General features: G+C 36.9%; 1 protein-coding gene across 1 annotated transcript in view; it reads right to left on the reverse strand.

The window, feature by feature from the left end:
* The window catches only part of TSPAN11 (tetraspanin 11), a 190,584-nt gene that overhangs the window by 80,564 nt on the left and 84,527 nt on the right, over positions 1-25,493 (reverse strand). Inside the window, exon 3 of the mRNA XM_001372627.5 lies at positions 12,808-12,999. Coding sequence (XP_001372664.4) covers positions 12,808-12,999 — 192 coding nt within the window. The remainder of the gene's footprint in view (positions 1-12,807; positions 13,000-25,493) is intronic.

Raw genomic sequence — 25,493 nt, forward strand, 5'->3', positions numbered from 1 at the left:
GATCTGGAGCTGCTTGTTTCTCACTCCTGGTGAACCCCTCCCTCACTTGTTGGTTCTGGCACATGTTGACTTTAACGCTGGCTCCCTAGGTATGGTGGGGGAGGGTAGGTCTGCTCAGGTTTGGGTGGGAGCTTTTTCGTTCCCTTATAGTGTAGAAATGCCCGGATCCCATGTACCTTCAGTGCTGCTTCCTGCTGTAGATTCCCTCCATTCTTATGAGGATGTTTTTTGGGGGGTCTTTTGAGGTCGTCTGTATCATTGGGTCTGAGGAGGGGAAGCGAGCTGCCTTTAATCTGCCTTCATGCTTACCCGGAAGTCTCCTGGCATGCCCTACTCTTAATGGAGCCATCTGAAATCTTTGCAGTTACTACTTTCTTTTTCAGATGTTCACTAATTATCCCTTTAATAATCTAGGATTTGGTTAGGATTTGAAATCAAGCTCACTGACTTCTTGTGTGCAAACTCTGCTCATTTTTCCTACTCTAATTATTATAAATCAGGAAAATATTTCTTCGTCTGATTTCCCTCTGGCACTTATAATCTCTATGGTCTCTCAAAGATTTCTGACAGTGCTTCATTAATAATATCTCTTTTTTTAAAGTATCTGGTAAATAGCTCATCTGGACTTTGTGACCTGATTTCATCAAGAGTAGCTAGGTGCTTCTATTCTATATTTCTATTTCTCTTGGGCTTCAACTCTTTATTAGCCAATTTTTTTTTCTGTCCCTTCTATCCATTAGTTCTTTTTTTTGGTAGTTTTATCTTTATTTTATTTTAATAATGAATTTGCACATAAGTTTTCCAAATTTACATGATTCATATTGTCTCCCTTCATTCTTCCCTCCTGCCTCCTAGAGTTGACAAGCAATTCAGTCTGGGTTGTACATGTATCATCACTCAAAACATACTTCCATATTATTCATTATTGTAAGTGAATAATCAATAACTTATTCTTCTTGACAGAAAAAGAGCACTAAAATAATAGAGTTGAATAACTCTGCATTCTCTTTAGTACTTATAATTATCATATTGTCCTCTCTATTCCATGCAATGGTTCCTTTTCTTCTTTGACTTTCCCCTTTCCCTCAATACACTTGACTTCTACTTTTTTTTGTCCTTAGAAATTCTCACCAGCTTCAGTTCATTCTGAACTTTAGACTTTCTGATGGAATTCTTAGAGAACTATGTCACTCTTTTGCAAAGACAGAAAGGTTGGTTGAGGTAACTCCAAGGAGTGTGACATCTGACAGCACAGAAGTAAGGCAATCATAGATTCCAGAAAACATTATTCTTTACAGTCAGACGTTGGGCTACCAAGGCCTGGAGACCCCATATCACAAGAATAGAAAGTATAGAGAAGCCCTGTGCTATGTGAATAGCCTTGGCCATGTGTGTTCCCTACATGTGTGCCTCATATCCCACATTGATGCTGTATTTATTTTTGAAAGACAGAGCCCCATGTTTATGAAGAGAATGTTTGTCAGCAACTGTTCTTAGTGTCTTCTTTGTAAATGCTTTTGCTTTGAACTAATTGTATCTTCTGGATGACTATTAAGAAGAAACACCATTGGAGTTCATGAGCTATGTGTTTTAGGAGTGTTTACCCACAAAGTATGAATATGAGGTAATAGTCATCTCTCTGGGGCAACCTGACCTACAATCTGCAAGGGCAAGTCTTGGGGTGAGGTATAGCATCCAGAAGGGATGCTACAGTGATTCTTTGGCTGTGGCAAAAAGACAAATACTCTGTATCCTATTTATGTTACTGAAAAATTCTCCCCGATCTCGATACTTGCTGAAAAATGTTAATCTATGGTTGTTTTCACAAGTAGCTCCTATGCCACCTCCTTCTGAAAACCATTATTGATGACTTGGCCATTTAGTCCCTCATTGTCCTCATTCACAAAATGAAGGGACAATCAACACTGCCCCTTCTAGCTCAAATAATCTATGCTTCTTTCTGATGTTCCAAAGCTTACAATATAAGTTGGTGGCAGAGAGAGGACTAGAATCCACATACGACTGTTACTATCTAGTTCTTTCTGTTTCCTCAATTTAATTAGCTGTTTAAACTCAGTAGGTAATCTCATCTTTAATCAAACTGGAAGCACATCACACAAATGCCTTTTCTTTTACATTTTCTCTTACTCTAAAGGTAGAGCACTTTATAACAATTGTGATGCATCACTTATCTTTTCTGGTGTCTTCCTGGATTGTCCATGAGGATTTGGAAATAAAATTTGATACCAAAGAAAGGAGGAAATAAAATTATTGGTGGAATTTCAGTTATAGAGCTTTCCTATATAGCTATCCTTTGTAATTGTCTTAATGTGACCCTAGAAAAAGTCTGGTATATAAGTTCATCTTTGTTTTTGTCCAAGTACATTTTTATCTTTACTTTCTCAGTTTAAATAGTTAAGAGTCTGATAGAATGGAAAGCACCAAATAGGGAGTCAGATCTAGGGTCTAGTTCAATAATGGCAAACCTTTTAGAGACTGAGTGTGCCATGTTCCCCCACCACCACCCCCAACTGAGTGTTGTACCCTACCCCTGTTCTAGAGATTGAGTACCCCTCATCCCTTACCCCAGACAGGGGAGGGAGGAAGCTCTCCCCCTGGGTGGCTGGGTAGAGGGGCAGGTGAAGTGAAAATAATGTCTTTAGGTGCATGAAGAATGTGAAGGGAACAGCTTGGTCCAGAGTCCCTCTGGCTTTCTAGTAATGAACTCTGGTGGGTGATGGCACAAGTGACCATAGAGAAGGTTCTGTGTGCCCTCCCTGGCATGTGTACCATAGGATTTCCACCATTGGTCTAGTTTTTGCTTAGCCACTAACTTCTTGGGACCTTGGGCAAGTCATTTAATGAAGAAACATAGATTGCTAACATTGGAAGGTACCTTAGAGAACATTTAGTCTAGAACTTTCATTTTAGGTATTAAGGAACCAGGGCTTTGAGAGATGAAGTTTCTTGCCTAAGGTCTATAGAATTTTAACAATAATAATAAGAGAGGGAAAAGAAAAAAAAAGGTTCTTTCAGTCAAGTGAGCAAAGAGAGACAGAGGCTCAAACCGGCAGCACTTTACCAAAAGCACAAGTTCTGAAAAAAAGAGCCCTGTAGCATGCGTCTCAGCCAAATTTATCTCCCAAGCATCCTTACGTAAAATGAGGACTTAACTTAAAAGGATTCTGGGAATGTACCTCAGGTGTTGCAAATTTTCCATCTGCACAGGTCTCATAGCCAATGGCAGAGCCAGGCTTTATTTTTACTGCCACATAAAATGAGGACATTTGACAGATGATTTCTTGGGATAGCTAGGTGGCACAGTAGAATAGAGTGTCAGGCTTGAAATCAGGAAGACTCATTTTTCTGAGTTCAAATCTGGCCTTAGATATTTACTAGCTATGTGATTCTGGGCAAGTCACTTAACCCCATTTGCCTTGGTTTCCTCACTTGTAAAATAAACCAGAGAAGGAAATGGTGAACTACTCGAGTATCTTTGCCAAGTAAACTCCAAATGGGGTCACAAAGAGTTGGACACTACTGAAATAATTGACCAACAACAAAGTCTCCTGTGAGTCTATTGATATAATGTTATCAACATTAATAAGATATAATCAATATAATTAATAACATGATAGTAATATAATTAAAACAAATAAGTATACTTAATTATATTGAATCACTTTAATAATTAATTATATGAATCATCTATTAATATAATCTAATTAATATAATTTTAGTATAATTTAAAAAAACACAGACCAACACTCAGTGCTTCAGGTTCTGAATACTCTTTTCCATTTGTTTCTTCCCCTGTCTTCCCCCTCTAGCGGGTGGGTAATAAAAAGGAGAGGAAAGGAATTTTAGGAATACCACTCTAGTTTCAGGCTCCTGGAACCCTTTTCTATTTTGGTGCTTCTTTTGCCCTCTTTATTGTTTTGGCACAGTGCCTGTGTGTATGTATGTATACATGCATGTAAACCTCCATTTCAAGCTGTTGTTTCTCTGATGTGACTTTTTGTTGACACTGAATAGGCAGAGGAAAGGAGATGTGTGAGATGGTGGCAAATTTAGGGTAGATCTTCAAAGAAAGAAGAAGCAGAGTAGAGAGGGTTGGAAAGAGTCTTGTCCTGCTCTAGAGTGAGGGTTTCTGTTCAGCATAAAATTATGTATATAATACTGTCCCCAACTACTAGGCTTCCTATCCTGGTCCAATTATGAACTTTCCTGGTAACTTTGGCCAAGCTACTTAACTTCTTTGAGACTCAGTATTCTTTCCTGAAGGATTGGATCTAGATTGAGGGTTCTTGACCTTTTGATGGGTCATATACTTCCTAGCTTGTCTGGTGAAGTCCATGTACCCCTTCTCAGGGTAATGTTTTTAAATGCATAATAATAAAATACAAAAGATTACAAAGAAATAAGTTACTTGAAATAATGATTTCCCAGTCAAGATTTTAAGTCCCTGATTAAGTATAGCCCATATGTCAATACTCCCCCAAAAGCCTCTGGAATCAGAGAATATTAACTACCAATGGGAACAAACATTGGCTTTTCTATCACCAAATGATTGTTGCAAGTGAATGGAATTGGTGGTGGGTAGGGGAGTGGGGTGGGTAAGGGAGGATCCCAATGCACAGAAAATATATTATGTTTCCCATACCTCTACCGTGCACAGTCTTTCAGAATTGTATTTATAATCCCTTTCAGATAGTGAAGAAATAAAATGTATTTCAAAACATAATTGGGAAATATTTAATAAAATAAGGAAAACTTTTATAGAACACAAATAATGTGAATATATAGTCTTCAAAGTCAATATGGAATCTTCAGAGATCCTTATATAGAGTTTAGTGGTCCTTGTTTCCCTTCTACATTTCTATTCTATTTGAGTTTGACACCTTTGGTACAGATGATATTTTATCTATTTATTCACACATGCACACAAACATATTCCTTCTACATATGTGCACACAGACACATTCCTTATTCTGAATATCTCTAGGATAGAGAATGATGACAAAGACATCAGTGACCTTCATCATCTCCTTTATATCTCCTCCTTCCCCATGCTCAGTCCCTGCAAGTAACATTGGAGTCAGGAAATCTTGGTAAAACCTGATACTCATTTACTAGTTGTGTGACCTTGGGTGACTCTGTGAGCCCAGATTCCTCATTTGTTCACTGAGAAGTTTGGAATAGATGATCTCTAAGCTCCCTTCTAACTTTGACAGTTTGTGATGCTATCATTCTGTGATTGACAGCCTGAGAGGGCTAGAAAATCCTTCTCAGAGTCAGCATCTCTTGCTGAAGGACTCATACAGAGGGTGATGTCTTCCTGTGACAGTATGGAAAAGGGAATGTTCAGAATAGGAATGAGAAAGGAGTTCTTGCAAATGGAGCAGAGAGTTTGAGTTTCAGGGCTTCTCCAAGAGCTCTTTGTGATGCTCCATGAACCTCACCAGTGGATGCTGATTATTAAGAAGCATGCGGTCTTAAGTTTCTTTATCCCTCTTCTATCTAGGCTCAAAGAATTCTCACCCATCCTCTTCATTCTCTAAATAACAATAATAGCTCATGTATTTAAAACACCTTGAAGCAGTCCTATGATGCAAACACTGAGTATTATATAATTACCCCCCTTTTACAGACAGAAAACCTATTTCTCCAGGAAGTTAGTGATAAGTAAAATATGGCAACCAGGACTTAAGCTCAGATTCCAGTGTCTTTTTCCCCTCTACCATCTTGCCTTCATCACCATCATCCCAATGGATGATCATTCCCAATTTAAGAATGAGGGAAAGGGCTTTTCTCAAGTTCATACAGTGAGTCAATGGGTTTCCTCTTTCGAAGCCTATATTCTAGCCATTCGGGAAGACTTTTTTTGGGTGGCTAGCCTGAATCACTACTAGTGTAAATTTTTATTTATGACATCATTTACTAGATTCACAACTTCTGACCCCTTCGCCTTCCCTTTTCCAGATTCATGACTCTATTTCTTAAAGCTACATTCCTTCCATAATATAAATATATGTGGCTGACTCCTAAAACTGTTCTTTTCTTACATCCTGACTGTATCTGGGACTTCAGTTGCCTTGGCAACTTTATGGGGTAAATTTGCCACTCCAAGGATCCTCGTGCCCTCAGTGGAAGACAGGAGGCTGCACAAGGCCATCTGCCTGCAGGAGCCCTAAGTGCAATGGATTTGAACCAAAGCCCACATTTGTCAAGTACATGCATCTGTTTTTCCTCACTGCATGCTGAGAAACAATGTACTAGTTACTTTAGAGAAATTGAGTTTGCACAAGTCTTGTCCTTTCATTAGATTACAAGGGAGAGAGAAGAGGGAAATCCCTTAGGGTCTGACTCAGCAGATGAATGGAGTGCTGTAGTCTTTATTGAGCATTCATTTCCCAAAGCATGGTCCTGAGAGCCAGGATCTAGCTAACCTTAGTGAAGAGGAAGGATCTATTGTACACCTGTATTTCAGAAGAAAATTATATCTGCTATGAATTATTGGCCATTAGAGATTTTGAATTTCACAGTAACAGGTGATATCTGTTAGATTCGCCCAAGGGAACAGATGCTGGTTTCTTTGTCATCAGGTAGCTCTGTTATAAATTATATGGGGTTGGTCTTGGGCAGGTGATTGGGGTAGGTAAGAGAGCAACAAAAGACCACCTATCATGTGTTTCTTACAATTTGGCCCTTCAGAGTCAGAGTGGAATTTGTCATTCCTTCCAAATGGTGGAGAAATAAGTCTTAGGATTTTTAATATTCACCACCTGAAAAACTATCATTTTTTTTTCAGCAGGTAAAACAGAAACTATAGGAGAAAAGTCCTCTTTGATTTTCCTTGCTCTTTGCCCATCCTTTTCACCTCCCTCTGACCTTCTGCCTAAAGCTGGAGATTGGTGGGGATTTATTAGTTTCTTTCAAGCCCCTAATCAGATTATATCACCTCCCAAAAGCCTTTTCCAACTACTTTAATCCATGGCATTGGCTCCCTCCTGTCAACTCATTGTACTTGCTTCCCAGCACTGAGTCATGTAGTATCACACAATCTGATCTGTCATTTTCTGATCTTCTATTCTTACTTAACTTTACATGTCTGTCCTCTAATATAAGTAAATTCTCCTAATTAGGCTAAACTTCCTTACCTCTATTATGGGGAGATTGAGCAGGGGAGTTTCAATTTCATGATCTATCATGTTATTATTTATTCTGTGATTTTAGCTCCTCAACCAAATGATAGGCTTTTCATCTTTGTGTTACCTGGGGAACCTAGCTTAGTGTCTGGAATGTAAGCACCCCAGAAATATTTGCCAATTGATTCCTGCTTTTCCCTTTTGATTTCTTTTTTTTTAGTTTTAATTTTTCAGTTATATGTAGAACAAACTTTTGATAATTGTTTTCAATTTTTTAAAATTCAGATTTTCTCCCTCCCTGTGCTTCCTGAGATGATGAATAGCCTGATATAGGTTATTTTCCTACTTTTCATGTAATCCATATTTCCATATTGTTCATCATGATAAAAGACACAAATCACACCTATAATAGAAATCTCACGAAAGATATATTAGTGGAAGATGACTTGCTTTGATCTGTACTGAGAATCCAATAGTTCCTTCTTTGGTGATGGATAGCATTTTCTTCATGAGCCCCTTGTGGTTATTTTGGAGACTTGCTTTGCTGATAATGGTTTAGTCTTTTACTGATCACCATATACTATTTCTTCTAATCTTGGCTGCATTTGTTATATTTGTACAAAACCTTTTAAATTTAATGTAATAAAATTATCTATTTCATTTTTTGTAATGTTCTTTATATGTTGTTTGGTCATAAATATTTCCCTTATCCATAGGTCTGACAGGTACACTTTTCTACATTCCTTTACTTTGTTTATAATGTCACCCTTTATTTCTAAATGAAGTATCCATTTTGAATTTATCTTGGTATATGGTGTGAAATGTTGGCCCATGCCTAATCTCTGCCATATTGTTTTTCAGTTTTCCCAAAAGATTTTGTCAATTAGTGAGTTCTATCCCCCAAAGCCTAGAATTTCGTGTTTGTTGAACATTAAGTTGCTATGAACTTTGACTGGAATGTGTTAATTACCTAATCTATTTCACCTATCCACCACTCTTATTTTTTAGTCAGTACCAGATTGTTTTGATGATTACCACTTTGATATCTGGTAGAGCCAGGACTCCTTCCTTAATTTTTTTTTTCATTAATTCCCTCCATATTCTTGGCCTTTTGTTCTTTAAAATGAAATTTGTTATTATTTTTCATAGTTCTATGATATAATTTTTGGGTAGTTTGGTTGGTATGACACTGAATAAGCAAATTAATTTAGGCAGAATTGTTATCTTTACTCTATTGGCTTGGCCTATCTATAAGCAATTAATGTTTTTACAATTATCAAAGTCTGACTTTATTTGTTTAAAGAATGTTTTATAACTGTGTTTGTATAGTTAATGGATTTGTTTTGATAGGTATACCCTCAGGTATTTTATGCTGTCCAGAGTTATTTTGAAAATAATTCCCTTTTCTAGCTTTTGTTGTTGGATTTTATTGGTAGTTAATAGAAATGCTTATGACTTGTGGGGTTTATTTTGTATCTTGTGACTCTGCTAAAGTTAATAATTATTTTGATTAGTTTTGATTGATTCTCTAGGGTTCTCTAGAGATACCATCATACCATCTGCAAAGAGTGATAATGTTTCTTCATTGCTTATTCTAATTCCTTCAATTTCTTTTTCTGTTCTAGTACAATATTAAATAAAGAAGGGTACAAAATGGACATTCTTGGCTTTACCCCTGATCTTATTGGGAGGGTCTTAGTTTGTCCCCACTACAGATAATGCTTGCTGATGGTTTTAGATAGATGCCATTGATCACTTTAGATAGGTTCTCTTTATTCCAATGTTTTCTAATTAAAAAAAAATAAGGAATGAGTGTTATATTTTGTCAAATGCTTTTTCTGTATTGAAATAATCATGTGATTTTTGTTGGTTTTATTATTGAGACAGTTAATTATACTGATGCTTTTCCTAATATTGACCCATCCCTATATTCCTAGTATAAAACTCACCTGACCATATGAAAATGTTGCATTCTCCTTGATTGTATTTTATTTAAAAAATTTGTATTTGTGTTGATTAGGGAAATTAGTCTAGTCTCTGTTTTGTCTCTTCCTGGTTTAGGTATCAATACCATATTTGTTTCATAAAAAGAGTTTGGAAGGATTCCCTCTTTCCCTAGTTTTCTAAATAATTTATGTAGTATTGGAGTTCTTTTTTTTTTTTGAATGTTTGGTAATATTAATTTGTAAATCTCTCTGGCTTGGAGATCTTATTCTTAGGGAGTTCTTTAAGGACTCGTTAAATTTCTTTTTCTATGATAGAGTTGTTTAAGTATTCTATTTCCTCTTTTGCTAATCTAGGAAGCTTATATTTTTTATAAGTACTCCTCTATTTCACTTAGATCATCAGATTTATTGGCATATAGTTGGGTAAAAACCAATAATTGCTCTAATTTACTCTTCTTTGGTTGTGATTTTACCTGATTAATTTTTGACACTGGAAATTAGTTTTCTTTGTTCTTTTTAAAAATGAAGTTACTTAATGGTTAATCTATTTCATTTATTTTTTCATAAAACCAATACCTTGTCTTATTTATTAGTTCAATGGTTTTCTTACTTTCAATTTTATAATCTCTCCCTTGATTTTCAAGATTTCTCATCTGGTGTTTAATTAGGAAGTTTAATTTTTTTTTCTAGTTGCATGCCCAACTCATTGACCTGCTCTTTCTCTAATTTACTGATGTAAGCATTAAGAGATATGCATTTCCCTCTAACCACCATTTTGGCTGCATCCCATCAATTTTGATATGTTGTCTAATCACTGTCATTTTCTTTAATGAAATCATTGGCTATTTCTATGATTTTTTCTTTGACTCATTTGTTCTTTAGGATAATATTGTTTAGTTTCCAATTAATTTTGTCTTTCTTTTTTATTTTCTTTTTTGATTGGACTTATCCACTTTTGAGAAGGGAAGATTGAGGTCCTCCTCTAGTAATGTTTTACTATCTATTTCCCCCTTAAGTAATATAACTTTTTCTTTAGGAATTCAATGCTATGTCATTTGGTGCATATGTTTAATACTGATATTTCATTGTCTATGGTGCCTTTTATCATCATGCAATTTCCTTCCCTTATCTCTTTTGATTAAATCAATTTTAATTTTTACTTTCTCTGAAACCATGATTGCTATCCCTGCTTTTCTTTTTCTTTAATTGAGACATAGTCTGCTCCAACCTTTACTTTTACTCCATATGTCTCCCTGTTTTAAATGTGTTTCTTGTTGATAGCATATTGTGGGGTTTTGGTTTCTAATCCACTCTGCCATCCTTTTCTGTTTTATGTGTGAGTTCATCCCATTCATATTCCCAGTTATGATTACTACTTGCATGTTTCCCTCCTTCTTTCCCTGCCTATTCATTCATTTCTCTCTCCTTTTAGCCTTTCCCTGTTCATAGATGTTTTGTTTTTAATAACCACCTCCACTAATTCACTGTCCTTTTTGTCCATTCCTCTTTTCCTTTATTCTCCCTACCCTCCTACTTCCCTATAGATCAAGGTAGGTTTCTTTAGCTGACTAAATGTGAGTATTACTCCAATTTTGAGCTAGTTCCAATAAAAGTAAGGTTCAATCATAGCCACCTTTCCTGCAATCTTCTCGACTGTATTTGCCACTTATGTGACTCTTATTGAGAGGTAGTTTACTCCTTTCTATCTTTCCTTCTCCTTTCCCCATGTGTTCCTCTTTCCATTCCCCTTTTTAAAATCAGTCCTTTTTTCCTTTCTTTTTTTATACTTAATACTCCTTTTCATTGCTCTAATAGAGATAAAGTTCCTAAGAATCTTGGATATTTTAGGTATCTTGCATATTTTAAATACCTTGCCTTTCTCATATATCATAGATATTTTAATTGTCTCAATCATCACATTATGATTATATGATGTATATTATGTTATGTTGTATGTTATGAATGTACTCAGTTCAACTTTATCAAAACCCCTTAAGTTTTTACTTTACCTGAGTGTTGAATTTGTTCATCACATTTTCTTTTTAACTTTTTTTTGGGGGGGCGGGATCAGGAAAGTCTGAAATTCCTCTATTTCATTATAATTTCATTAAATGTCAATTTTTTTCCCTCTTGGAGGATTATGCTCAGTTTTTGTTGAATATGTAATTCTAGGTTGTAGTCCTAGATCCTTTGGCTTTTGGAATATCTCATTCAATGCCTTCTAGTTCTTTAATTTAGAAGCCCAAGTCCAATGTAATCCTCTCTATTAATCCTTGATATTTCAATTGTTTTCTTCTGGCAGCTTCTAATACTTTCCCTTGGTCTGGAGCCCTGGAATTTGGCTGTAATATCCTGGGGTATTTTATTTTGGGATCTTTTCCAGGAGGTGATTAGTGGATTATCTCTATTTCTATTTCCCCCTCTTATTTGAGGATATTATGGCATTTTTCTGTGATGATTTCTTATAATATGGTGTTTAGGCTGTTTTTTTTTAAATCATGGCTTTTAGGTATTCTGATGATTCTTAGATTATATCTTCTGGATCTGTTTTCCAGGTTGATTATTTTTCCAGTGAGGTATTTTAGATTTTATCTACTTTTTTTCAGTTTTTTTTTTTATTTTGTTTTATTGTTTCCTGCTGTCTTATTTATTTAGCTTCTATCAGTCCAATTCTAATTTTAGGGAATTATTTTCTTTCATGAGTTTTTGTATTTCCTTTGAACCTTTATTGTGACACAAGTGATGGACTATGACAAATAAAATTCCTAAGTGTCATGGAGAAAGGAGGCATTAAAATATGTGAACTTATGCTAAACATTATGCTAAAAGGGATCTCTTATTTGTGCCTTTCTGTGTTTTGGGGCCTTGGCAATCATCCATCCTGCTTACTCCTGCTTCTGACTTTGCTAACTATTCTATGGAGGCAAAACAAAGATAGGCTAAGCAGAAGTGTAATTTAAGAGAGGAATGGTTTATTTCTCTAAGGAAAAGATGTTTAATTTCAGCTTGACAGCCCTACACTGTAAAGAAGTACTATCAATAAAAAGTATTAATAGTCAGTATATTGGACTTGTAGCTCAAGGCTCCAGTAGCTAGGCTGAAGAGAAAGCCTTCTCAGACATGCAGAGGGAATGATGAGTGCAGCTTCTGTCACTGACTTAGTTCTGGGGATTTTTCACATATATTCTGTACCTTCTGCTATCAAAGTGGAACCCATGTCCTGATGAAGGGAGTAAGAAGATGTGAAGGAAGTTGAGCTTTAGTGATGGGAGGCAAAGAGAAACCTTAGAAATATAGCAGTATCATAGGAAAAAATTCTCTGATCCAGGCATTAGGAGACCTGGGTTTTAACTGTAGCTCTTTACTGGCTTATATGACCTTACGCAAGTTGCATCTCTGTGCCTCTATCTGCAAAGTCAATGAGTTGAACTAGTCAGTCTCTAAGAGAGTGAAGTTGGCATAATGGAAAGAGAACTGGATATAGAGGTAAAAGACCTAGGATGTTTTCTCCTTGCTACTTGTGTGACCTTGGGTAAATCTACTTTATTCCTCCTACCCTCAGTTTCATCATTCACAAAATGAGGGTGGCCTAGATGAACTCTAAGGTCTCTTCTTTGATCCTATGGTTCAAAATTTCATCTCTGATTCAATGATTTCCCCATAGATCTATAGTAGAATTTTTCCATCTTTGAAGAGAATACTCAGGCACTCACTGTGGAGAGGCAGCTTTTTTGCTCTCTGAGGACAGCACAAAATCCCAGGAAACCAGTTATCATCACCAATGCTCCTGCAAAGATCAGGATGTAGGCAGATGTAACAAAGGTGCTGGAGGCCAAGACACTCAGGTAGCCACTTTTCTCCACTAGGGTCCAGGTGCCCACAGCCAGTACAGCTGCTCCACCCACCTAGGGAAGAAAGAGAGGTAATAAGCTGGTGGTAGAAATAAGCTAGTTTTCAAATGGGGGTTTAGTAGGAGCAATATCTACTGTGAGTTCCTGGCAATGCATGCTACATTAGTTTTTCCTTAAAAGTTGTTGAACTCAATCTCAAGATTTAATTGGGCTAGGAGACTGGATTTGAATCATTGATATAGCATCCAATAAGTATAAAAACCACTACTGAAGGAATGAGGAATTCCTTCCTTGACAATGGCAATTACAGAAGTAGGAGAGCTACAGCCAGCTGAATCAGTGCTGTATCCTTGCTGAATAATTTTTCTATGCTATGGTTAAATAAACTTGCTTTTGTTAACTCTTAGCTGGACTGGAGTGTCTTCTTCTTTTATATTTCCAAACCTCAACCACCAGTCTGCCCCAAGTCAAGCTTCAATTAACAGGAATTAGGCTTGTGGACAGGCAAGACATAGGACAGTGATGGCAAACCTTTTGGAGACAAACTACCCAAACTGCATCTCTCGTGCCACATGTGAGCCTCCCACCTTACTCCAGATAGGAGAGGGAGGAGACACTCTTGTTGGACTGCTGGGCAGAGGTGATGTGTAAAATGTCCTCAAGTATGTGTGGCATGCGTGCCATAGGTTCACCAATATAGACATAAAGGCAGGCTTAAATAGTCCTCTGGGCTGATAGTGTGGATTTAAAAAAATATAAATAAACAAATGAATCTGGAGTCTGTTTGTCCAAATCACCTAATTACTGGAAACAATGATTTCTAGCTGGTGGTAGAAAGAGCTTTGGAGAAAAACTGGGTTTCTAGTCTAGAAATGATACTGTTTTCTTGTGGCCAAAATCAATATTGTTTCTTAGGACTCCTACTCTTCCTTGACTGAATTTTCCTCTCCTCTCTTGCACTAGGACCCAGAAGTGGGTAGAGTTAGTGAATTTTCTAAATAGCATCATGTTCTTTATCTAGTTATAGCACAGAGTTCTTTTCTGGCTAATTACCAGGTTCCTTTACTGTGTCTGGCTTGAGAACTCCCAAAGCTGCTGCTGCTTCAGTTGCTACCACCTATTACCATTAGTGGTGTTTCATCCACATGGACTCCAGGCCAGTTCCTACCCTTATGTCATAGATATCTCTTTCCAACCTCCTGAGTCATCTTGGGCTGGAAGAATACCTCATTCTGAGTTGGTTGTGTCACTTTAGAATTAGATCTGAGGCAATTTTTTAAGTTGTTAAGAGGGGAATATTGGGCGAGCTTAACTGAGTGCTTTCTCTGGTCTGCCATCTTTATCTGCCCCTTAAAGTCTTGGACAGCTATAATTGTTAAGATGATACTTAGTCCCATTTCACAGATGAAGAAATTTGTCCAATGTTGCATAGCTAGAGAGTGAATGTTTAAGGCAGGATTTGACTCATGACTTTAAGTTTGGCACTCTATCCACTGCCCTACTGCTTCACCCCCCCCCCAAGGAAAACAAAAATAGACATTTCATATTTTTTTCACAGAATTTTGGGAATTGCAATGGATTTAAGTGGTCATCTGGTCTACATATATGAAAGGGCTAGCAACTCTACAAGTGTCTTTTTTTCATGGACAGGGAATTTACCACCTCTTGAGGTAGCCCATTCCATTTTTTTGACAGCTTGAAAAGGAGGCACAGTAATGAGAGCACTGGGTAAGAAATCAGGAATATACAATTTAAAATCTGAACTGAGATACTAGGTATATGACTCTTGGAAAGTCACTTAAATTCTACCTCAGTTTCTTCATGTATAAAATTGGGATGATAATAGTACTTACCTCAAAGGGTTGTTGTGAGGATAAAATGAGATAATCATAAAGCATTTAGCACAATTGCCTGGCACATAGTAAACACTATATAAATATTAGGTAGTAGTAGTAGTAATATTATGTTTTCCCTGAAATCAAGCCTAAAATTGCCTCTTTGCAACATATTCCCAACATTCCTGGTTCTGTTTTTTTTAGGGCAAACTAAATAAGACTTTTCCTCTACATGACAGTCCTTCAAATCCCTGAAGAAAATTATCATTATCACCCTTGAATTTTCTTTTCTTGAGGTTAAATATGCTAAGTTCAGCAACTAATCTTCATATTTCATGAACCCAAGGCCCTTCACCATCCTTGGTGCTCTACTCTATGTATTCAAGCTTGTCAATGGCTTTCTAAAGCTGTGGTGCATAGAACTAAACACAATATGCTATATGATATTTATAAGGGTAGAACAATTAGACCATAATCTATTTATTTCTGGAAATTATTTTCTCACCTCAATATGGCATTAGCTTTCCCCTGCCCCATGTCACAGTGTTGATTCAGATGGAGTTTGTAGTCCACTAAAACACCTAGACCTATTACAGAGATACAGAGATACAGAGCATTGCACTATGTGAGGGTGGGGGAGATACAAAGTCTCTGCAAGGATGTAGTCCTTGCTTTCATAAAACTAATAGTTTAATACAGAAATGTCATCAACACAGATAATTGTAACATACGATAAGTACATCAGAGAGGTGAAAGCCAAGGGACTATGTGAGGCCCAATGGAAAAGGTGACTAATGACAGGAAAATCAAAGAAGGTTTCCTGAAAGAGGTAGAATAAATGAGGTAACTGATGCTCATGGAGTTAAAAGTCTTGTCTCAAGTCATGTAGTTAGTAAGTAGCAGTATACTAGGATTTAAATCTAGGTCATATGACTCCAAAATAAATTCTTTTTTTCTTATTTACACTGTGCTTATTCTTTGATTTAATTGATTAACTTAATGCAGAGTTCAGGTAACCTTCACTCATACATAAATGAGGAAACTGAGTTCAGGAAAAAGAAGGCTTTCTTTTTACCCGCAAAGAACATATAGTGGCACTCAAGCCTAGAGTTTAGGTCTTTTGACTCTCATTCAGTACTCTGCATAGTATTCTATTAGGTTAGTCCACCAAGTAAAAATCTTTCCTGGGCCAGGAAAAGATGAATAGTTAGATGTTGATGTTGATGTGGCTAATGCTATCGATGATGATGTTGATGATGTGGATATTGTTGTTAATGGTGTTGATGATGTTGTTGATGATGAAGATGTTGATGAATGTTGATGAATGTTGATGATGATGATGATGTTGATGTTGTTGGTGATAGTGATGTTGTTGATGATGTTATTGATAATGTTAATGATGATGTTGGATGATGGTGATGATGACTGAATTTGTAGTTGGAGGTTTTCCTTCCATTTGAACATTTCTGGCCCTTCCCACTCTAATGATTAAAGTTTTCTTGGAGACTGTCTCCAAATTCTTTCAGCCTTTCATTGTACTGGTCTTCTCCCCACCTCCCTCCATGTGCTTCTTTATGCAATATATATATATATATATATATATATATATATATATATATATATATATATATATATATATATATACCCCATTTTATCTCTTTTCCCATTTCTCTTAGTATTATCCTCTTTTTACCTAGATGTTAATATATTTGTTTACATATGATCCTATATAGTTTGTTATTGTACCCTCTAAGTATATTTCTTCTAGCTACCCTGAAGAAAAAAAACAATTTTTAAGAGTTACCAATATCATCTTTTCTTATAGGAAAACAAATCATCTGAACTAATTGGGTGCCTTAAAAAAGAGTTTTCTCCCCCCCCCCCCTTCTTAATTGCTTTTTGGTGATTCCCCTGAGTTCTGTTTTTGGGCATTAAATTTTCTGTTTGAGTCAGGTCTTTTATTTATGAATGCTTGGAAGTTTTCTATTTTATTAAATTATCATACTTTCCCCTGCAAGAATATAGTCAATTTTTCTGGGTAGTTGATTCTTGATTGTAGACCCAGTTCCTTTGCTTACCAGAATATCATATTCCATGCCTTCTGGCCCTTCAGTGTGGATGCAGAAAGTCCTGTGTTATCCTAAGTGGGTTCCATGATATCTGAATGGTTTCTTCTTAGCAGCTTGTAGTATCTTTTCCTTGGTCTGATAATTCTTTAATTTGGCTATAACATTCCTGGGCATTGTCAATTGGGGATTAAATATAGGAGGTGATCTGTGGATTCTTTCAGTCTCCACTTTCCCCTCTTGTTCAAGAATGTTGGGGCAGTTTTCTTGAATAATTTCCTATAGAATGAGGTCCAGGCTTGTTCTTTTGTCATGATTTCCTGGTAATCCAATAATTCTTAAATTGTCTCTTCTAGATCTATTTTCTAGGTCAGTAGTTTTATCAATGAGGTGTTTCATATTTTCCTTAATTTTCCCATTCTTTTAATTTTATTTTATATACTCTTTCTTCCTTGTAAAGTCATTTGCTTCTAGTTGTTGAATTCTAATTTTTAAGAACTGAATTTCAGCCCTGGCTTTTTGGTCATCCTTTTCCTTCTAGTCTGTTTTTCTTTGTAGGCCATCTTTCACTTTCTTTGCCTCATTTTCCAGCTGGTCAATTCTGGCTTTCAAGACATTATTTGCTTGTTTTAGTTCATGTGCCTCTGTTTCCAGATGACTTATTTTTCTTTTTAAGTTATTTTCCCAGTTGTCTCCAGCCTATCTTGATTGTTTTTAGAATTACGGTTTGAGTTCTTCCAAAGCCTGGGTCCAATTCTCTGGAGTTTCTGCATTTTTGTTGGTGTTTCTTGGTCCTTCTCTGTTCCATTTTCTCTTTGTTCATTACTTGGATAGAAGCTGTCGATTGTGATTTCTTTTTCTGTTGTTTACTTATATTTTTTCCTTCTTTGCTCCATATCATTGGCTGTAATCTTGCTTCTCTGATTATTTGCTGGATCTGTGGGTTTGGGCTATTCTGTCCTGAAGGGACTTCTTCTCTGCTCTGCTGATTGACTAGATTAGGCTGATGGAGTATTAATGAGCCCTGAGGTCAGATCTTCCCCAGGAGGAAGCAGAAGCTGATGGTATAGGTGAAGGCGTGGAGGCTGAAGGGAACTATGCTTCCCACCCTATTATCAAGATATTCTGTTGCAATTACAGCCGTACCAAAATCAATTCTTGATACAAAAAAAAATCCTTGAATCACAAAATTCTCCCCTCCTCCATATAGCTTTTCCTAAATAATCTTATCTGCTTCTCAATTTTAGTGACCACTGATTCTGCAACCTGAACACATCTCTCCTTATACACATACACACACATATACATACCCTACCCCTCTCAAAAGTAGAGCTTAAACATCCATTTCTGTCAAACAAATATTGTATATTTTGAGTACAAACTTTGTGTTCAGCACAGGGTCAGAGTCATAACTGACCAAGGGCAAAGTTTTGCCTTAGAGGTTTTGTGGGGTTGTGCTTCCTTTCCAAAGATAACACTATGTCTATTCCTTATTTCCCTCTGATGACATAACTGTCTGTGGCTACCTCACCCTCCCCATTACTATCACTGTGATGCCTTTTTCCAGGGGCCCACTTCGACTTCAACAATTTCTGGTTCAAAGGCTGGGACTCTCTGGGAATGGGTCAAGCTGTCTCAATGACTGCACTCACAGAGAAATGGTCCCCTGCACTCTTTTCCCAACTGTTCCTGGTACAAATATACCATTTGTGGGATTGTTCTCCTGCACTTTATCTTCCCTTCCTAAGAGAATATGTCCCAGGGAATATGACCACATTTTTTGGTTCTTATCATTCTGGAGAGATTGAATGTTATGCTTTTAAGATTGTATTACTTGCACTGTTTATTGGAAGTTCATGAATACTTGTTAAATCTCTGATTCCTGATACCCTAATTATCTATCTATCTATCTATCGCTATATGTATTTATCTATGTTTCTTTGTAACTATTTATTTACCTTTGTATATATCTATATATATATCTATGTATCTACCTATAATTCTATTTTTTCCTTGCTGGAAGGAAACAAGATGAGAGAAACAATTAAAATAAGCAGTTGTGTTAATCAGAAAGGTCTATTTGATAATAAAAAAGGAACCTAATAGAAATTATTTTGAATTAATCAGGGATTTGGATTATCTGTCTCCCATATCTACCGGACTTCAAGATATTTCTCAGGGGTATCATTGGTGTACATTTTTAGGCATAGGCAACCACCATTTCATACCTTGGTAAACTGTCTTCATGGGCACATATGCTCAGAAAAACACAATCATTACCTAATGGCTAATCATTCAGTGATGAATTTCTACATTTAAGTAGTCTTTCCTCTATTGTTGACCCTATAATACTAGCTAGAATTCATACTTTTTAGTCTATGTAGGTTTAAAGTTTTCAGAGTCCTTTACGTGTATTATCTCATTTAACTCTTATAATAAATCTGGAAGGTAGGTGTTATTATTACTACCAATTTACAGAGGAGAAAACTGAGACAGATAGAGGTTTTATGATATGCCCTCTGTCACATAGCTAGGACATGTGTGAGTTATGATTTGGACTCAGGTCTTCCTGACTCCAAGTCTAATACTCTAGCCACTGTACCACCCAGTTGTCCCAGAGACATCCCTGTTCTTAAAGACTTTCTATCTTAGGACCTGCCAAAGTTTGTGGTCTTTCAGCATTTTCTTTGTTAAAACAGAGTTAACTCCATGAGGTAGCAATCAAAGAATGTCATCCATATTGACTTTCCATGATGACTTATCTTTGTATAGTTTAATTCAAAGTGCTTTACATACATTATCTCATTTCACTTCTGCAGTAACCCACTGTGAGAAGGTAGGCAGTCACGTCTTATATTCATCCTTGAATTTTCTGCAGAACAAAGGGCTTACATACAACAAGTGCTTTAAAATGTCTGCTGAATAAACCTTATCAGGTAGACAATCTGATAGGCATTGTCATCCACATTTTGAACTTATGGCTCAGAGAAAAGAAACATGCTCATGCTCAAAGCCAGTAAATAGAAATTGCTCCAGTCATGGAATACTTTTCCCAACCTGAGTAGTTTGTTAAACTTTTCAGCAAAAGCACTGAGTACTCATCCAGCTCTTGTGGCCCTCCTGGAAGACTGGATTACTGAGAATTTGCTGTGTGATACCAGCTCTGCAACTAACTAGTTGGACTAACTAGTTGTATAGACAAATCTTGTTCCCATGTAGGGCCTTGGGTTCCACAAATGTAAAATGAAGGATTGGACTAGAAAAGCTTTTAGGGCTTTCCATTTCTACTAGTGGATCTGTTTCATGTTTTAAGTACTATGGAAAATATTTCTTATCTCTCTCTCCCTAACTGATTACTTAGTAGGACATAGCTGTTGCTTTCCCAGTATCTGAACAGTTTCTCTTGGGGTTGTTAATCCCTTTCTCTGGATATGGTTCATTCAATTTTTAATCCACTGGGGGGCACTGTTGGCCACTAATTTATCCCATTTAATAAAAGAAACCAAGCTCTAAGCAAGCCCACAAGACATCTAGAAAGAAAGACCCAATACATCTACAACAGAGGGCACTTGAGGAAGCTACCAAGGCATCCTTGGTTCTCAAAAAGCTGGCTACCTCTCTTTTCAGCTTTGTCCCACTTTGTGGGTGACAATGTTCATCTCATACACTAACGGTGTGGTTTTCATGGATCATAAAGTTAAACTCTTGACTCAGTCTTCACTTCAATTTTCTTTCTACTAGATTTCAAAAAACCCTAATCATAGGAACATGACATAATGCAGATCACCACACAGTCATGGCTTGACCAAAACCAGTTTTCACTCATGATCAAAGAATAAAAGAGATAAGCAAATACATAAAACAGTTACTACATGGGCTACACACCCTTAACTCCCATCAACTAGGCAGTTTACCAATCATTTATAGATATACTCTCAAACTAGGAGTTCTAAACACAATTCAAGAGTTGTCCCTGTCAATCATCCCACTGGGAATGAGCAAATGTTCCCAGTGATTGGATTAGCAAATATTTCCTAGGCTTGAGTTAGTATTTTGGTACTTCCCCATTCATGGATCTTATATTTTCCCCTGCTCTTCATGGAGTGGGAGACTCATACACATTCATTTATGTATTACTCTATCAGAGGGTCAAAGTCAAGTCATTTGGGGGACTTGGAGAGCAAGTGATTTCCTGATGCTGCTGCTTTTCTGATTCGAGTTTTGCCTCTGTCGGAAGTCTCTGACTGCTCTAATTGCTTCTCAGTGGTCCTTTATATCTATTCCCTGTTAGTGGAGCAATGAAACTGAGCCACAGGAAGGTCAAGCATGAAGAGAAACTTTTTTGGGCACTGTTCCTTTGACCTCAAACCACTATTCCTTGAATATTTCAATGTCACCTTACATGTTATCTTCAATTCAGCCTTCTAGCTCTTTTTATCTCCTAAGCCTCAGGATTTGGGGCATATATCCATCTTCAGAAGATCCTCCCTTTCCACATAACCTTGTGTTTATTTTGTATATATTCTGTATGTATATACTTATGCTCAACAGATAAAAATGACAAATTTACTTTACCTCATTTAAAATAATTAAATATTTATCGAGTATGATATATAATGTACTTACATTTAAAAATTTTAAATTGTATTCTAAGCCCTTACCTTCCATCTTAGAATTAAATCTATGTACTGGTTCCAAGGCAAAAGAGTGGGAAGTGCTAGGTAATGGGGTTTAAGTGACTTGCCCAGGGTCAAAGGCCACATTTGAACACATGATCTCCTGTCTCTAGGATTGGATCTCAATCTATTGAGCCACCCAGATGCTCCCATAATGTACTTTTTAAAGCGCTGGGAATCCAAAGATGAAAAATAATACAGTCTCTGCCCTTTGATGGGACAGAGGTATATAGGGCCTGGTCATTTCCAAGTATGATATAAGAGAGAATCTGCAAAAGCAAAAGAAGGTGAAATCCACACTATTTGCTCCAAGAAAACTTGAGGAGAGACAGAGCACTTTCAGTTAGGGATAGGAAAGACAAGGAAAGCTATTTCAATTACTTTAATGTTTGCCCATTGGAAACTACTTCTATCTCACAGTAAAGTATTTTCTTTCTGAATGAAGGTAGATTTTAAAGCTGGGGGTTAGGAGGGAGAAACCAGACTTTGCTAAGGCAGTATATATAGCTCATTCTGGTTCATCAGATATCCCAAAAGAACAACAAACGCATAGCTAGACCGTGAAACCTGAGCTAAGTAGGGAGATGATATGAGAACACTTAGACTTGATGAATTCAAGTCAGTGGCCTGAGATGCACTAATCGATGGTCCTGAAAGAACTAGGTGATGATGCATTGCCAGGGAGTTTTGAAAGACCATATCTCCCGGCACATAGTAAACACTTGATAAGTTCTTGTTGACTGACTGTACTATCTGGTCTAGTCAAATTGGCCATGTTGCTCCTTACAGAGGACATGTCTCATATCCCATGCTTTTTACTCTATCTTCAATGTCTGGAGTACAGTCTCTCTTTGTCTATATCTTTTAGAACCCCTCTCCCTCCCAACCCTTTTTAGGGCTCAACTCAGGCATTGTATTGTGAAGATTGGATTTAGCCATTTCCTGATTGTAACAATGAAGATACTTAGTTTAACAAAATCAGGAATGTCTTGGGAACTCTAAATTACTCCACCCTACTTAGTTCATACTTTAGTGGAAGATAAAGTTGTAATCTCCTGATTGAACAATGAAGGTACTTAACTCTTACCTTATAGTGAAACTAGAACTTTAAGTTAAGTCTATTTTAAGATCTTAATACAAAAGTATGTTAAGTAACTATAAAGGTTAAATTAATCACAAAAAGGTCAAGTAACTAACAAAAGGTGAATTTAACAAAGAAGTGTTAAGTAACTCTAAAGATATAATCTAATCAAAAGAAGATGAGAACTAAAAGTATGGACAGTCCTGGAGAAAAGCCTTTGATGTGATTGGTAGACATGAAAATTTGGAGGAGGAGACACAAGGGTGAAAGATCTATATTTTTGGATCACTTCCTCTCTCTGGCACCCTTTGTGGCAGAGAATTGGCTGATAGCAGTGTGCTGGCCTTTCGGCATCTTAGTGTGGCTACAAGCTATTGTCCGGTTTGGTGGTGAATTTCTGGCTGTGTCCCTCCTTTACTTTTCCAACTTTATCCTCTTAGAAGCCTCTAATCTTCTTCAGAGACCTAGAGGCGGGGATTTTAAAACTCCCCCTGCCACAGGCCAGGCAGGAGAATCCTATATCCTCATCCCTCCTTCTCCTTAAATTCCTTTCCTCTATATTAATTAAATTACCACAAATTTCCAGACTGACTTGGGTATTTTATTTGGGATTTTCCCCGGCGACCAATTAAATCTAGATTTTAAGTCACAACCCTTACTCTTCCAATATAACCTTATATTTATTTTGAATGTATTTTGTATATACATAAGCATGCATTTAGTGTCTTATTGGATAGAATATAAGATCCTTGGAGGGTGGGAACTGTCTCATTTTTTGTCTTTGTATCCACAGTGTCCAGCACTATATCTGGCATAGGGTGGGTACTTAAAAACACCTCTTGGTTGCTCTGTTTGCTATTCTTATGGACTAGAGGAGATAATTGAATTAGCTGGATTCAGAATCAGATGAATAACTACACCCAAAGACTAATCAAGAATAGTTGGTGGCACAAGGAGGGAAATTAGTAGCCGAGTGTTCAGAGAACACTTGATTCTGTAATATTTAATATTTTTATCAGTTATTTAATTGAGGTCAAATTATTAAGTGGGTAGATAGTCCCAAGCCAGTAGGGTTAACCAAAATATTGAATAACAGAATTAAAAAAAAATCTTAATGAGTTATAATATTAGGCAGGATTTAAAATGATGAAATTGACTCAATCTTAAAGTACATCTGGGTTCTCATTGATTTGTGATTTCCCTCTAATAATGTAGAAGCCATTAGTGCTCACTGATGGGGTGGGGGTGGGGGGGTCTCGCTACCCAATGTGCTGAAGGCCTTCCTTGTTTTTCCTATTATGGTGAGGACACCAGATTTGCCCATATTCTCTTCCTAGCATACAATTTCTTGATGTTGTCTTTTACTACTGTTCTTCTTTGGTGTACCTCATTGATTTGATGTTGCAGTCTCTTATCATATGCCATTGCATTGCCTTCCACGGGATGCCAATTTTTAATCCTTTGAAGGCGATTGTATTCCATGTCTCCCTGCCCTATAGCACTCCCAGCTCAATGTTCATGTAGTAGGATTTGAAAGATGAACCCCTACATAGAGCAGGATTATGAGATCAGCCAACCTCATTTATAGGTCACTCCTCAGCCTGCTACTTGACTTATTCTTCTGAGATGTAGCATAATTCAGAGGACATATTGGTAGATGTCCTCTTCAATTAATGAAATTTCAACATATCTCTCAACTAAATTCAGTGCTACCACTAGTTCATTAAATATTGCTTAATAAACTGGAAAAACTTTCTTTTCTATTAGTTGTTACTCATATGCCCATCTACATTAAGTCCATTAATCTCTGATGATGCATGCTCCAAAAGCTGTCATTGAATAAACAATTGGTTAACAATGAAATCAATAATAAAACAGATAATTTTTGTAATGTCTGAGTTGTGAGAAAGATCTGAGTCAGTCATCTGAAACCTTTTCCGTAATGGGGCTTTTCATTTCTGTTCATTCAAGACACCACCTCTTCTAAAGAATGCCCTTCATCATCTTCACAAAATAAAAGTGAAAACAATTCTATCAAGTCCTTTCCATCCTCTTCTCTCTCTTTTTTTCTCCAGGCTCTCTTTTCACCCACTAAAGGCAGCCTCTTAAGCTTCACTAAAGCCACTATTAAACCATCTCTCCAGACTGATAGACAGAACTACTGCTTTTTAAAAAAAATTTTATAATATTTTATTTGATCATTTCCAAGCATTATTCGTTAAAGACAAAGATAATTTTCTTTTCCTCCCCCCACCCCCCTTAGCCGACGCGTGATTCCACTGGGTATCACATGTGTTCTTGATTTGAAACCATTGCCATGTTGTTAATATTTGCATTAGAGTTTCGTTTAGAGTCTCTCCTCTGTCATGTCCCCTCAACCGCTGTAGTCAGGCAGTTGCTTTTCCTCGGTGTTTCCACTCCCATAGTTTATCCTCTGCTTATGAATAGTGTTTTTTCTCCTAGATTCCTGCAAATTGTTCAGGGACATTACACCAACACCAATGGAGAAGTCCATTACATTCGATTATACCACAGTGTATCAGTCTCTGTGTACAATGTTCTCCTGGTTCTCCTCCTTTCACTCTGCATCACTTCCTGGAGGTTGTTCCCGACTCCATGGAATTCCTCCACTTTATTATTCCTTTTAGCACAATAGTATTCCATCACCAACATATACCACAATTTGCTTAGCCATTCCCCAATTGATGGGCATCCCCTCGTTTTCCAATTTTTGGCCACCACAAAGAGCGCAGCTATGAATATTTTTGTACAAGTCTTTTTGTACATTATCTCTTTGGGGTACAAACCCAGCAGTGCTATGGCTGGATCATTCTTTTGTCACCCTTTGGGCATAGTTCCAAATTGCCCTCCAGAATGGTTGGATCAATTC

This window comes from Monodelphis domestica, chromosome 5 (assembly GCF_027887165.1).
Source record: "Monodelphis domestica isolate mMonDom1 chromosome 5, mMonDom1.pri, whole genome shotgun sequence".
NCBI classification, from domain to species: Eukaryota; Metazoa; Chordata; class Mammalia; order Didelphimorphia; family Didelphidae; genus Monodelphis; species Monodelphis domestica.